The following is a 14,370-nucleotide window of genomic DNA, read 5'->3' as shown; positions in this document are numbered from 1 at the left end:
CTTGTTGTTGTTGTTAATTTTTTTAGGGTAATTGCTTAAGTGTAGCTGTTTTCCTGCAGTTAATTCCATTTTTCCTTGAAAATGAAGTATTTGTGTGTGGAGAGAATTCTTGTCAGAATGGAAAAGCTATTACTATTTAAAGCTGTAAATAATTAAAGGAATATGAGCAGGCATTGTCTTTAATTCCTAGTGTTGCAATAAAAGAACATTGTTAAGAGTTTATACCCATGTTCATTGTGTTCATCATTATCTTTTATTAAAATGTTCAGGGTTGTCTTGGTACAGCAGTTGCAATATGATGAAAAAAGCCAAGTCCGTGATTTAAAAACAGTGGTAATGTGATGTGGCTGAGGAGTTGGGATATAGTTTTACTCCTTAAAACAGGGCCGTGTGTGTTTTTTTGGTAGGGTGGGTTTTGGTTTGGTTTTTGGTTTTTTTTTCTCCTCTAAGAATCAGTGGAAAACCAAGCAGCTGTTCTCCGCTTGGTGCTGTGCTTGAGCATCTGAAACCTTTTAGAGCAAACCCAGTCAAAGTTTCCAGCATATTGTAAACATTCCCTAACCCTTGCTCTAGGGGCCACAACGTGGAGCATGAACAGAGGGCTCAAAAATGTGGTAGCTTTGTTTAATAGTCTCACTTAAAAGCAAAAATAAAGTGTTCTATTAACTATTTACAGCCTTTCATTTTCTTTCCCCCCCGTTTCTCTGGAGACCTACTGGCAATAATGAAATATGTATTGAAAGGAAAGCTCCAGTTGTACAAAAAAAAATGTAACAGTTGATTTTTAATCCTTGGCTCTGGGACTGTTATGTCCCTCAAAATGGTTATAGAGATATCACATGACATCTTTTTAGTGATAACAGCTATGAAAATGGTTTGATATGACACACAGCTTATGAAATGGGAAGTATTGCCTTGTGAGGTGAAGAGCATTGTTCTATCATGCTATAGCACTTAACTCATTGCTGTAAATTGCTGTTCTATTAATTAATGTAGTTAAGGGTTATAACAGTTGCATTGACTAAATGTGTATACAAATAATCACCACTAATGTCAGAATTGTTCCCTTGTTATTCCAAAAGGCTTCCCTCTCACATCAGTGTATTTTTCAGATTTGGTGGGCTATATTTCAAGATTATACAATGCCCAAAACATTGATGAAATGAGAAAAGCTTTTAGTTGGCTAAAGAAAGTCTTACAGATGATTGAATTCAATTACTGATTGTTAAAAAGCATGAAATGTTTCAGGCTGTCACCTCCTTTGGATCACTTAGAAACCATCTCCAAAGTAGTACAAGGAAAAACTGTGTTCCTTGTTGTTGCTTGATGATTCTGATCACTTGACTTCAGTTACATTTGATAATCTTAATTTTGCTTTTACTTTTTATGTGCTTTGTACAACTTTCCTTCAGCTTCAGCAGCAATACAACCAACCTTCACTGAGGAGTTGAAGTTAGTAACTCAAACAGTACTTTTAAGGAAAATTGTGACAATCCATGTCCTCTTGGAAAGAAGAAACCGATGAGCCAAGTAGACACTCATGGTTCCCCAGAATTAATTATCTTTATTATCTACTACAACATGAATATTATTACTGTGAATCCTGAACTATACAAATATTTTAACCATAAAAACAGTTACCTTAAGTCAGTAGAATGACAGGATGAATTCTGTGCCCTTGTACCTCCTTAACAGTCTTAATCCTGGCAGTTCCTCCTCGGCATCTTTGGTTTGCCAACCACTGTTGGCTCTGTCACTCTTCACACACCATGGACTGTGCTTTGTTAGTGTTAAGTGATTCTCCTTGCCTGGCTCTGTCCTGTGCCTGGTGATTTCTCACATAGTTTGTCCTCCAGATGGTTTATTTTATTCGCTCCCCAGCTCTCAGTGCCACAGCGCTGTTCTCTGATCTCCATCTTTGCCTTCTTTGCACCTCTTCTCTGGGTATCTCATGAATCTCTTTGCTGTCTGTGCTGACTTTCTGGTCCACCTTTTAATTACAGACTTGTCTCCCTTTTTCTAAGCCATTATCTACACCTGTCTCTCTAATTCTCCCCTCCGTGTTGTCCTTGGTGAGGTTTAGCCGTGGTCTCAGCATGGGAAAGCCGTGACTATTAATCTCTGTTCTAATCCTCCTCCCTTGATAGCTGAGCCTCCGTGGTCTTTATATATGTGGTGCATCTAAATCTTGGAGACAGTTTCTGCAGGCTGGAGCAAAATTACAATGTTTTTCCCTTCCAGCCACATTTACAGCACTTGCCCAGCCTTTTAACCCACATCACATTCATCATTTGGCAGTTGCTGTTTTATTCTGTTTGCATAGCACCTAGCACAACAGTGCCCTGTCATTATTGTAATGAGAAATAGTTATAATAATAATTAGTGTGTTTAACCGATGTCTACTTAATTTGCAAGCCGTTAATTTTGAATGTAATGCATTATTCTTATTTCAGTGTGATACTACACATGTGGAGTATTATTTACTCTAAATTCATTAACGGCTTTAAGGAGTGGTTTAGTTTGTTAATGTTATCTCATGATTTATTTAAAACATAAGTATAAATTTTAAAACAATAATTGTATTGTAAATATCTTCCCTTGTTGGAGCTTACTTGAAGGAATGCAGCCCAGCTTTTTGATGTTAACATCTCAAATTATGCAAACTGTGAACAATTTATAAGTGGATTTGTGCTTTTTCTCATAAAGACAAGCTCATCTTACTATTAAAATTGGGGAACGCTTTGTATTTATTTCTTGGCTCTATATTTTTGGCTTTATTTCTTCGAAATGATGAAGCAAGTTAGAATGCTTTCTAACAACTCCGAAATATTAAAGTGCCCAGGGACAGGATAGGGATGATGTTTTGACGGCAATAAATATTTCAGCTTCACATTTCAGTCTTTCTTCTTCGCTCCTTTGATCTGGCTTTGGTTTAGTTATCATTCCGCTTGAATGACTTCACACTGTCTTTCTTCCTCTCCACACTAGAAAGAAGAAGTGTTCTGCACATATTCCATATGTTTGGGGCTGGCATGGTAGGAAAGCCCTCGTTGTTCCTGGTTGTTTGTGGGAATCACAGCCCGTGCGGAAGGATGCTCCAAGCACAGATGAGATGGATGCAGTTAGGCCCAAAGCTGCTACTGGGCTGTCACTGTGTGTTAAAAACAGGAGAGCAGGAAAAGCAAAATTGATTTTTGTGTATATCACAGACATGGCATTACTGCTGAAGCATTCTTCTGTAACAATTAACTAACCCATTAACCCCTTTTTTTACAGATACGTGGTACTTTAGGCCTGAATACATTATTTATGTCGTGGAATATCTGCATTCTAGAATGTTGCAGGGAGTAGTTTTTAATGGTCGTGGCACTAAAAAGTGGTAGCATGGGTCTTGCATTTGGCTGTAAATTTAATTAATTAATTAAACTGCTGCGATTTTGTGGAGTCCTGATGGTACCAGGGCACCTCCATGTGAGGGACTCTGGGATCAGGAGCAGGATTGTGGGTCTGCTTAAATTTCCCTTTATAAAGTCAAATGTATGTGTCTATACATTGGATGGGTCCTCTTATCTGTAGACACTGAAGATACTACGGTGAAATTCCTGAATTTTGGTTTGCATGGGAAATTTGGGTATGTTTTGATGCAGGTTGTGTTTTCAGCTACACAGTTCACTGTGTATTATGTAAGAAGTTGTGCTCTCCTTTGGAAATGTGTTTATATAGGGGTTTTTAAGGTATTTTTGAATCTAAATGAATTATATAAATAGTGATTACTGATTTTGTTTCAACACGTTAGTGAGAGTCAATTTTTTATTTCTTGTGTCATTAAATAAAAAGGAAGGCTGTGTAGATACAGCAATATCCTTCTTCAGCTGCCTTCCAGCAAGTGAATAGTTTGCAGTTTGGTGGATAGCAAAGCAATCTTCCCTCATAAGTAGTAATATTTGGGGGAGGAAGGAATGGGCAAAGACTTGTGTGAGTACAGCAAATCTGAATACATAGCATTAGAGTATGTGTAATGCGGGATCTCTGGGGAATGGCAGGACAGCCTGGCCTTTCCCAGCAGGATCTCAGCATCATCAGTGGGGCTGGAGGCTCAGCCATGACTCTGCTTTTCCCATACCTCAGCGTTCTCTTAGTCATATGATTTAGTTTTGAGTAGCCCTGTGAGAAGCAGGGAGTTGGACTCAGCGATCCTTATGGGTCCCTTCCAGCTCGAGACATTCTAGGATTCTGAGATTCATGTTTATCTACAGGCATAAACCTGGAGTTGTAACAACCTGGGAGAGTTAGACAAGGGATGGAGCCTCTCCCTCTTGTGGAGTCCATCAGAATCTAAGTCTCAGAAGCTTATTCAGTAGCAAAATACATCCTTACAGAACTTCCTTGCTCTGCTTCAGTTCTCCAGTACAGTTGGGATTCAATGGGCTGTGCTGCCAGCAGGTTTTGAAAATCTGGAGAAGAATTTGCCTATTTGTGAATTAAGGCCTGGTATAATTTTATAGGAAAACATGAGGAGTTTATTATTATTTTCCATGTCACTGAAAAGCTCTCTAAACTACACACAGGGAGCTTGGGTGTGGATTTGCTCCTGGGATGTGAAACTGTCCCTGTGCAGCCATGCAGGTCCACGTTGAGTTCAGTGTGTGCTGGCACTTCTTGTCTAAAGGGTTTCAATTTGTTGATGAGGCTGAGACCCAGCCAGGTGCATCTCCTGCTCCTTGTGCTGTTGGTGAGCCCTTGCAGTTCTTCAGGGAATGGTGGGAACCCTGCAGGAACGTGTTGGTTCATCCAACATTTGTTGGGACATCCCAAGTTTAATTAACCTCTCCTGTTAACCTCTGCATTGCCCCGTGTTTCGTTAACGTGACTTGCAGTGCTGTGAAGTCTCACTGTGTTTAGTTGTTACCTCTTGGAAGCCATTTTACAGAGCAAGACAAATATTTCTGATTAAGCACGAAGAGGAAGCATGTAAGTTGTTTGTATTTCCCATTTATCAGTGCACTTCAGGGTGCTGATTTCTGAAATTGAAATTCTGGACTTCACAGTCAACTTTCCCTGAGATGGTTTGTGCCATGTAAGATTACTAATTCTGTTGCCTTGTCCTTTATACACTGAAACAAAAGGAATTTGCTGCTTTTTAAACTGGGGGCAAAGAGTAAATTCACCCTGTTTTTATATTCAAGCCGGCTCAGCTTTAGGGGATTTAAGTGATGTAATTGTATTGTATTGGGCCCCACAACTAGTCCAACTGAAAAAAATAATCTTCAAAGTGAATATTTTAGCGCTTCATGCAAGGCACATTGCTCGGTGTCTTGGGAAAAAAAGTGAAGCTTTTCTTATATTTGTGAACCGAGGGCCATTGTTGTACAGGTTTTCTAAGCTTCTGTACAAATCTGAACTGCACAAAAAATAGAGAGTGCTGGCTCCCACATCCTTAAAAATGAAGGTTTTTTCCTGCTTATAATGAGATGTTGCATTTATTCATGGGATTAAGTCCTTAAAAGAAAGGAAGGTGCATAAAACCACATTCCTAAAAGTCTACATCATAATGTTTCAAACTAAAAATATCTTCTGAAGGAAGAAGATGCATAAATTTGGAGCCTTGCTAAGAGCACGAGGACTGATATCTTGTCCTTTTATGTTTAGATTTTTGTGTTTCCATCTGACTGGACCAAAGCTGTTGTCCCGGTGTCTCGTGACACTTGGGAGTGTGGATGTGTTTGAACAAGCTTCGATTTTTTGGTTTTGTTTCCAGTGTGGAGTGGAATTGTTAGATGTGTTTTGCAGGGAGAGAGATTTGTTATCCAGTGCCCATTGCTGAATTATGGATCTCTGGGAGGAGAAGTGGAGGTTTTCCCCTCTCCATGGTCTCTCCAAGGTAACAGATGTGGATGGAGCTCTTGCATATTCTGCTTTCTGAGGTAGATTTTGTTGTTGGAGAGGGGAGTGATGTAATTCAGTGTCAAGCAGCTGTTAAATTAAAAATACCTGTATTCAGCAGCTCCCTGAAACGTGGGATTTGGGGGATAACTGAGCCAAACAGCAGGAGCTGATGGATAACTGACCCATCAGCTCCTGTCACTTTGAGCTCTGGGGGTGCCACTGATGTGCCTGTTCTGAGGAAGGGTGGAGGAGTTTTGTGTTGGGGTCCCTCCCCTGCCATGGAGCCCTGGGAGAGGGGCCCTGAGGGCACAGACACGGGGTTTCCCTGCCCCTGCTCAGCCTCGTTCCCATTGGTTGGTTTGTGTTCCCTGCGCGGGCAGAAGGACCCTTGGTCCCGTGACTGGAACAGTTCCTCGGCAGAGCTCCGGCCATGCGGCTGGGGAAATAAACATCTCTGAAACATCTAGCAAGAATCTGTCCATATATATTTCCTTTTCCACGGGACTCCCCGTTTGATATATGTGTGTTACGGTATCCCCACTGTAACAGTTTTGTACTTGCAATTTAGATATTTTAGGTCCTCTGCAGAAGAAGTGGAAATCCTAAATGGTATTTTGCCACTTAAATTTAGATGGGGAAAAAAAATGTCGATTTTGGTAGTGATGTTTTTTTGCTGTGTAATTTTTATTGTCTCATAAATGAGTGGGGAACGTGGTAGCAGAGATTAACACAGATGTGCTTCACCCCCAAATGAGTGTAGGAAGTGGAATCGATGAGGCTGTAGAAGTAAAGAATATCTGGAGGGGTGATAGATGCTCTTCAGCAAATTTGAAGATAATTTACACAGGTCTTCTAAGAACACAAACCCAAAACCCCAAAACAATCATTATCAAAGCTGTGATACAGGATTTTGTTCTGTTTTCCTCCAGTTTCTGCTGGGTAAGAAAGGTATTTTCCTTTTTCTGTAAGGAAAAGAGCCATCTCCCTATTCTCAATTATTCCATCAACTGTGAATGTGGCACCAAAATAAAATCTACTTATTTTAAAATACGCATCATGAAAAAAAACCTCTAAAAGTAAACAGCAATATACTGACTCAGGGCTTGTGGCATTTCTTTGATCTCTTTGCTATTGGAATTACCCTGCTCTCCTCCACTGCAAACAGCCACTTTGTGAAGATATAGGATTATGTTCTTTGTCCCATTGTCACAGTCTGGTCTGAAAACCACAGAAGAGGATGTGAATACTGTAACTTTGGGCTTGGCAGCTTCCTGACCTTTCTGAAAGGCTTGCTCAGTGCTGCAGCAGCTCCTCCAGTGCTGGCAAGATGACAGACAAGATGAATTAACCGGGCTTTTCCGTCTCTTATGTGTCAGACTCTTTGTTTTATATGGAAATAATTTCTGTCAAAATGGGAAATTTATCATGAGGTACTTCCTCTGCCTGGAAAATGAAAATGTCAGCCCCAGGTCTGTTTGAATGTGTCTTCTGTTACAAGCTGTGGGTGGAGCCAGCTTTGTCCCTCGATGCCACCATCGTGTTCTCCAGTGTCTTAACACAAAGTCAGGCAACCCCTCTGACCTGTGGGAGTAGAAACGTGTCACAAAAGGTTAATAATGCTAAGTTAATAACAAAATCAGCAACAAGTCAATAAAAGTTAGTAATATTTGAGGAATCACATCCGAATTTCTGAAATATTTGTAAGTTACCTGAATTTTGGTCTGTGTTGCGTCAATATGGTGAATGTCTCTATCTTTTCATGTGTCTGTATATATGTGAATGTGCATCAAATATTACAGAAGCATTAGTATTGATATACCATCAAGTCTGAAGAAACCCAGCCTGATTTGTATAGATGTATCAGGTTTCATATGTCAAATAGTGTAGGCTGTTCATATGAAATATCTTTGCAGAGAGATTTAACATCTGTCATTACTGTAAAGGCTGAATAGACATCACAGCATTACGGGTTTCTAATAGATTAAGAAGGAACCACGTGTCACGCATTACCCCTCTTTGCATTTTGATATATGACAAGCAGGGAATAATCCTGCACCTTGTCTCAGCAAAGGTGGCGCTGGGATAATTTTTTTGTTTGGATTTTTTTTAAATCTCAAAAGGCAATCATGCTAAAAAGAGTTTGTTTAAGTGTTGGGGGGTGTTAAATCTAATTTAATGAAATCTAATTTATTGTTAATTATTATTGTTATTATTGTTAAATTTATTAATTAGATCTCATTTAAAGATGAGCTTAATAAAGGAGGTCCTACAGTGGGTAGTGAGCCATTGAAGTGAACACAGACTTTGAAGGTGGAGGTTTTGTTGTGAGCTGTGGATGCTGTGTTTGGGTGTGCGAAATTCAATCAGAGAAAGCGAAAATAACTCCGGCCTTCCATCGCCTTCTTCAAAGCCTGCAAAGGGAAGTTGGGCAGAAGCTGGGACAGGAAATTGAAATCTGAATACTATTTTAAACTGATCGGGTTAAAGGCCTCTCTTTTACACCAGCACACTTGTTCTTTTATTTGATACTTGAACTCTGAAAATTTTCTGTGACTTTCTAGGGAGAAGGAGGAGCAGCTGAGGCGGGTGACGGAGGTACAGAGGCTGCAGGCCCAGCAGGCAGGCGCTGCCCTGGAGGAGTTTAAGCGGCAGGTGGAGCTGAACTCAGAGAAAGACTCTGCTGAAATGAAACAGCGGGTGAGGAGGTCACAATGCCAGCCTTTCTGAAACTCTGGCACAGTGGGATAGCGGATTCTGATCTTATAATGCCAGAAACATGCTCCACTTGAGAGTGCTACATCAAAATCTTTCACAATGTAGTGTCTTTGCAGCAAGTCAGAAAGGGATGGTGGCGGGTGTTTCATCTTTCTAACAAAGCCAGAATTGTCATTGTTATAAAGATATCCGCAGTTATGATACTGATTAGGGATTTTTCAGGAGTGAGAGTATAAAGTGTTAGTTTATACACCCTATGGAACAACGCTTGTCATTTTCCACTTAAATGTGTCTCTTCCTACTCTTTTCCGGGCGACTCTGTCTTCCATTAATGAGCTCCTATAATCAGTTTGAGCCCAAACAGAGGCAGAGCCGTGGTGGCTGCTGGCAGTCATGTGCAGAGGATGGCAAAATCCATTTTTCTGTCCCTGAAAATCAGGGATTTTAGTGGCTTGAATTTCCTAAGAAGCAAACAGTAGTTAAACTGTTCTCCTGGGACTTTACAAAAGCAGCCCAAGGAGTGAAATGAGGAACAAGCAACAGGTGATCAAAAAGAAGGCGAGAGAAGGGATATTTCCGTAACTCCCTCGTGTGGTTGAGCTCTCCAGACGGAACTCCAGCTTGTAATTCTGGATTACAAGTCCCAGCCTCACCTGCCGTGACCAAACCTTGCTGCTGACAGGAGGGTGCTGCAGGCTGGGACTGGAATGGATGGCTGAGGATGCTGCCTTAGGATTGAGGAAATTCCCTTTTTGTTGTTCTCAAAGTTTCTGGGAAATCTTCACTGCTGATATTTTAAAGACCCATGCAGACAGCAAATAATAGAATTTGGAAATTTAAAAAAAGGCAAGAACAAACTTATAAAAGTAAGATGTTTTCAGCAAACCAGACCCACGAGGGCAATACAACAAATCCTGCAGTTTTAATCTGACATTTTCTGTACTGTGTGTCCCTCCTGCAATTTCTTCATGATGACTTAAAATAATATGCTAGTTCTGCTCCAAAAGGGATATTGTCTAATTCTAGAAAGGCTAATAATAGTTTCATTCACATAAAAAACATTCAGCAAAGAAAACCAGTCCAAAACATAAGAAAGTGCAAAAGAATTAGGAAAACATAGTCAACCGTAATTTTAAAATGACAATGAATTTCTTTCAGAATGGTGCTGCATTCTGGGAAATTTTGAAAATAAATTTTGCTGTACTCTGTCTCTACTTGGGTGCTAAAATCTAGAAATATTAAATGATATTGTACAATTGAGTGGTTCTATTCTACAGGAACCAAGGTCCAAGGAAATACATCAAAGGAACACTGGTGAACCCTTCTCTTCATAGCTTTGGATTTTCTCATTCCTCTGCATCCACATACTCTTAGATAAATCCCCCAGTACGTTGGAACATACTGGAAAATTCCATGTTTTGTGGTGAGGTGGGATGTATTACTTACAAAACAACAGCTGCAGTAGCCATAGCAACGCTATCCTTTTATCTGCATTAGAAATACTGGGCTTTAAACCCATTTTTGGTGTGAGATAAAGTTAATTATGGAGATGAGTAGGATGGGGTCATTTTCAGTTGTTGCAATCAGTATTTGATTCATTAGTTTGGCTCTATGATAATATCATTTTTTTTGCCATCTGCTTCCTATTTTGTCAAGCTTGTTGTTATTAAGAGTCACCTGATGCCCACTGGCGGGTGGGTGGCATGTGTTTAACTGCAAGATCTGCATTTTTTCCAGTAGTAAGTAAAAAATAGAGAAACAATACATAGACTATGTCATTTTAGGTCTGGGGCTTCCTGGGTTGGGCAAATAATGATCAAGAACCTTTGTTGCAGTTGCTGGAAATAGATGAATGTGACCTAACCAGTAAACTGCAGAAGCAAGTAGATTTAAAGCATCTTTACATATGTTTTTACTGTTTCACTTTTTAGAACGTTTTCATTCTCTTAAAAAAACTCCTTTAGTGCAGTAACAAGATCTGTTATTTTTCTGGGTTTTATTGACCTGAGTAAAACACGGCCATGGACATGCAATTTGAGTAAGTTTGGAGCCGGAAGAAAATTATTCATAAAACATTGATTGCAGTCCCTTTTCTTAATGGCAGATAGTAGCAGTGAGGTTCAGGAACTGCTTCCTCACTATTCTCTTTTTCCACTTTCTATTTGGCCAACTGCTCCTGCTCCAGTCCCTTCCTTTCTTGCTGGAGTACTCTGCAATAAAATGCCTTTCCCACTCTGAGTGCTGCCTTTTCTCCTCCTTCCTGGCTGGGGAGTGATGTCCAGGCCAATTGGCACAGACATCTGTTGAACACTGAGCACTCCCTTAGGCCAAGCAGGATTTTGGCTTGTGGTTCAGGAATTCATGGGTTTCTTCTTTTTGTGTAGCAAATGGGCTTGTGGCAGCACTGGTCCTCCAGACCCCTCCACCTCTTTTCTCTTTTTAGGGACACAGTTTATTCACTGCTTATATTGGGATCTAGATCTAAAAGTCATTGATGAGTGTGCACTGCAGCGGAGTTACACATATATACATATATTCCCTTGGAAACACGCCTGATGTGCAGCTAACAGTTGTGCTTTTGATACAAAAGCCTTTGTTAATTGAGTTGTGAAATTGCTTCCTTGATGCTGCATGCTGGAATCTGTGGGACTCATTATTCATAGGCGATGACTATCTTCAGAGGACTTAACTTGCAGCCAAATAATTCTCTTTTAAGTTATTTTAAGTTATTTTCTGATTTAATGTAAACTTGCTTTAAATGTGTAGTTTATGCTCTGACTCGCACATCATTTCCCTTGAATTTCCACAGGCAGAAGTTTTTAAGTGAAATATATTTGAGTCTTAAATATGTCTAGAGAAAATATTCACTTAATTTTGATGGGATATTCACCACGGTTGAGTGAAAAACTTAGCCAATCCATTGTAATTAGGGAGTGGCATAACAGTGATCACTATGTCCTTGACTAATAATCCTGTAGTGACTGAATATTCATTTTCACCACATACAAATGGTGTTGTTATCATTCTCAACAAGTGATATTTGCCTCTTTGATGGTTTACAAACAACTGTAGAAATGTCAGAACATTTCAAGCTATGCCTTTTTTTAAAAAAAAATTAAATATTCCCTTTCTTTTCCCATGTAGATGGCACAGGTTGAAGCAGATCTAAAGAGATCAAAATTGCTCCGGGAAAAGCAAGCCCAAGAATTCTCCTGGCAGTTGGATGAGATCAAGAAAAGATATGAACAACAGGTCAGTTGCTTTGCTCCTCCAGGTGGAGGGGAGGAGGGACACCCCTTCCTGCAGCTGTAGGTCACTATGTGCTGCTGTCCTTCCTATAAAAACACAATTTATAGATATGCAGAGTTTTGTGATGGGGATGGAGGGGGAGGAACCTACACAGAAAATACTTTGTGTTTCCTCTTCACAATCCCTTGTACCTCCAACTCTTTCAAATTGTTTCCTGGGCTTACAGGTGGCAACACCTATTTTCGTAATCACCAGGTTAAATTATTTAATGCATTATCTGTTTTCCTTCTTGTCAAGAAGCAGCGGTTTGTTCTTTTTATCATTTTTGACATGGGGAGTGTTCGTACCAATGCTTGTTTTGGCCCACTGACCGTGATTTTCTTCTTTGTAATGTAATTTCAGGGTTGGGAAATATTCAGGGAACATTTGGGTGGAGACAAGAAAGTTTTTTTCAGTAGTGCTGTGAAGTGTAAAGGGGGAAAAAGTAGAAGTAGAGAAATTACTGCGTGATACAGGCTTGGGAGCTGAGGAGCTGCACCACCAAACACTGGTGCGAGGTGGTACTTGGTCATGAAATTAAACTGACCTTTGCTGGTAACACCTGCTGAAGGATTGAAAGGGGTTTTTTTTAGTACTTTATAGGAATGAGGTAGTTAATCCATAAAAGTTCTCTCTTTTCGCTGTTCTTGTGTGGATCTAAGCTTGCATTTCCACCAGAGAAATGTGGTTTCATTTCTGTTTATCTTCTGTGCTGTGAGAGGATGAAACGCCGCGATTGGCTTTGGAGCCAGGCCTGCTCTGGTCCATCTGGAAGGGGCTTTTTCAGGGAATTAAGGAACAAGATCACTTTGATAGGTGTTGAGAGACACTCTGGTCTGTGCTGGGGAGGAACAATGGTGTGTTTTGTGTATGGCTCTTGGAACAGAAGGGAATTTGTTGGGTCAGATCAAAGCATTTTCCCTGTCCTCACTCAGAACTGTCAACGTCACCACTTGGCGTTGCCACCTGACAGAGGTGACGTGGTGGCCTCTGGAAGGGTGAGGGACATCTCACAAGTGTTCAGCTTAACTGGATGATGTTACTTATGATGATTCCTGTGTTTAGTGATTCCGGAATAGTCAGAGATACTGGGGATTTGTGCAGTAAGGGTGAGGAAGTTTGATGTGTCAAGGACATGCCGAAAGGAGGGCAGTGGGAAGTATCAGGGTCAGTTGGGCATCTGCCTTAAGCTGGAATTTTTAATTTAATCATATTTTCACATCATTTTAGTGATATAATTGCCTCATGGTTTTTTTTACAGGTCTCATAATTTTTAGTGCATCTTTAAAGTCCAAAGTAAGCATTTATTCACAGATTTTGTTCCCACGTTTAGGAGCATGATCTATAGAGATAAATGCTAATCTGCAGTGTATCAGGAGTTACAACATTCCTGTTCTTACCTACAAATGGTAATTTTCCTTTAATAACCATGGTAAGATCCACCAAGCCATAGATAAAATTTTCTGCCAAGTACTTAGCTGATTTTGCACATTAAAAGCAAATGATAATGTCCATATTGTCATGGTTTGGTTTTATGTGTCTTCTTATATTCAGACCTTCTGCAGGCTGTGTCAAAAAAACCCACAAAACAAGAAATTAATACGAGAGTTAAAAAATTTTGGTGACTCTATTCTGTAACAATGTTGTGGTAAACATCAGTGAAAGCATTTTTCATGGAGATGTTTACCGTTTCCCATTTATTTTATTTAGGATAGCTGCTTTTACTGTAAGAAAGAACAGCTAAGCTTTATGAAACATCACTGGAACCCAAGGGTTTCAGCCCTAAACAGCTAAACAATGAGAGCCTCAGAAGAATTTTCAGTGGAATCCTGTTTATGCCCTTTTTAAAAATTTATTTCTCTTTGTACTTCATCTGGAATGTTCTTTGAAGGTTGGTGAGCATGAAAAATATGTGCCTCTTCCTGCAGATTGCAGTGGGTTATCACGGGGAATGACGTTCTTTTGGAAGGCCCTTTCTGCAGCACGAAGCCCCTCCAGCCCCACCATGGAGCAGGATGAGCTCAGTTCTTCCACTCTTAAAATTTCCTTTCAGTACTTCCAACTTCTGTTTCTCTGCACTGCTCTCTATTTATGCTTCAGAACTTCTAAGCCATTTTTAAAGCAGAATTTTCCTTGCCTTGTTTTACTGCATATTTTTTTGGTTGTTACTTGGCGAGGAGCAGGCTGATTTAAACTGTTTAAATAGAGCAGTGAATCAGAAGTGGGGGTACATTTTGACAGGCCTCCAGCAGACTTCCAGCTGGAAATAGAGACCCAACCAAAAATGTAGAGATTTTAGCTACCTGAGAAATGTAGTGATTGCTTTGAGATGTTCTTCTTCAAGTGTCTGAATTTAATTGTCAAATGGAATTTAGACACAAAGGGAAGGGAAGTTGCCCTACAGATGTGTTTTTTGTTGGGTGTCATGGTGAGTGGGAAGGGTAGCACTGATGGCACCCTAGACAATTCAGTTGCCCATGA

The 14,370-nt window shown here is 40.1% G+C and overlaps 1 protein-coding gene across 6 annotated transcripts in view; it reads left to right on the top strand.

Annotated features, from left to right (window-relative positions):
- CEP112 (centrosomal protein 112) overlaps positions 1 to 14,370 on the top strand; it is a 158,266-nt gene that overhangs the window by 48,078 nt on the left and 95,818 nt on the right. For all 6 annotated transcript variants that reach the window (XM_048323684.1, XM_048323681.1, XM_048323682.1 and 3 more), the window contains 2 exons: positions 8,448 to 8,583; positions 11,746 to 11,853. In XM_048323684.1, coding sequence (XP_048179641.1) covers positions 8,448 to 8,583; positions 11,746 to 11,853 — 244 coding nt within the window. The remainder of the gene's footprint in view (positions 1 to 8,447; positions 8,584 to 11,745; positions 11,854 to 14,370) is intronic.

This window comes from Corvus hawaiiensis, chromosome 19 (genome assembly GCF_020740725.1).
Source record: "Corvus hawaiiensis isolate bCorHaw1 chromosome 19, bCorHaw1.pri.cur, whole genome shotgun sequence".
NCBI classification, from domain to species: Eukaryota; Metazoa; Chordata; class Aves; order Passeriformes; family Corvidae; genus Corvus; species Corvus hawaiiensis.
This window is presented reverse-complemented; position numbering and strand designations above follow the sequence as displayed.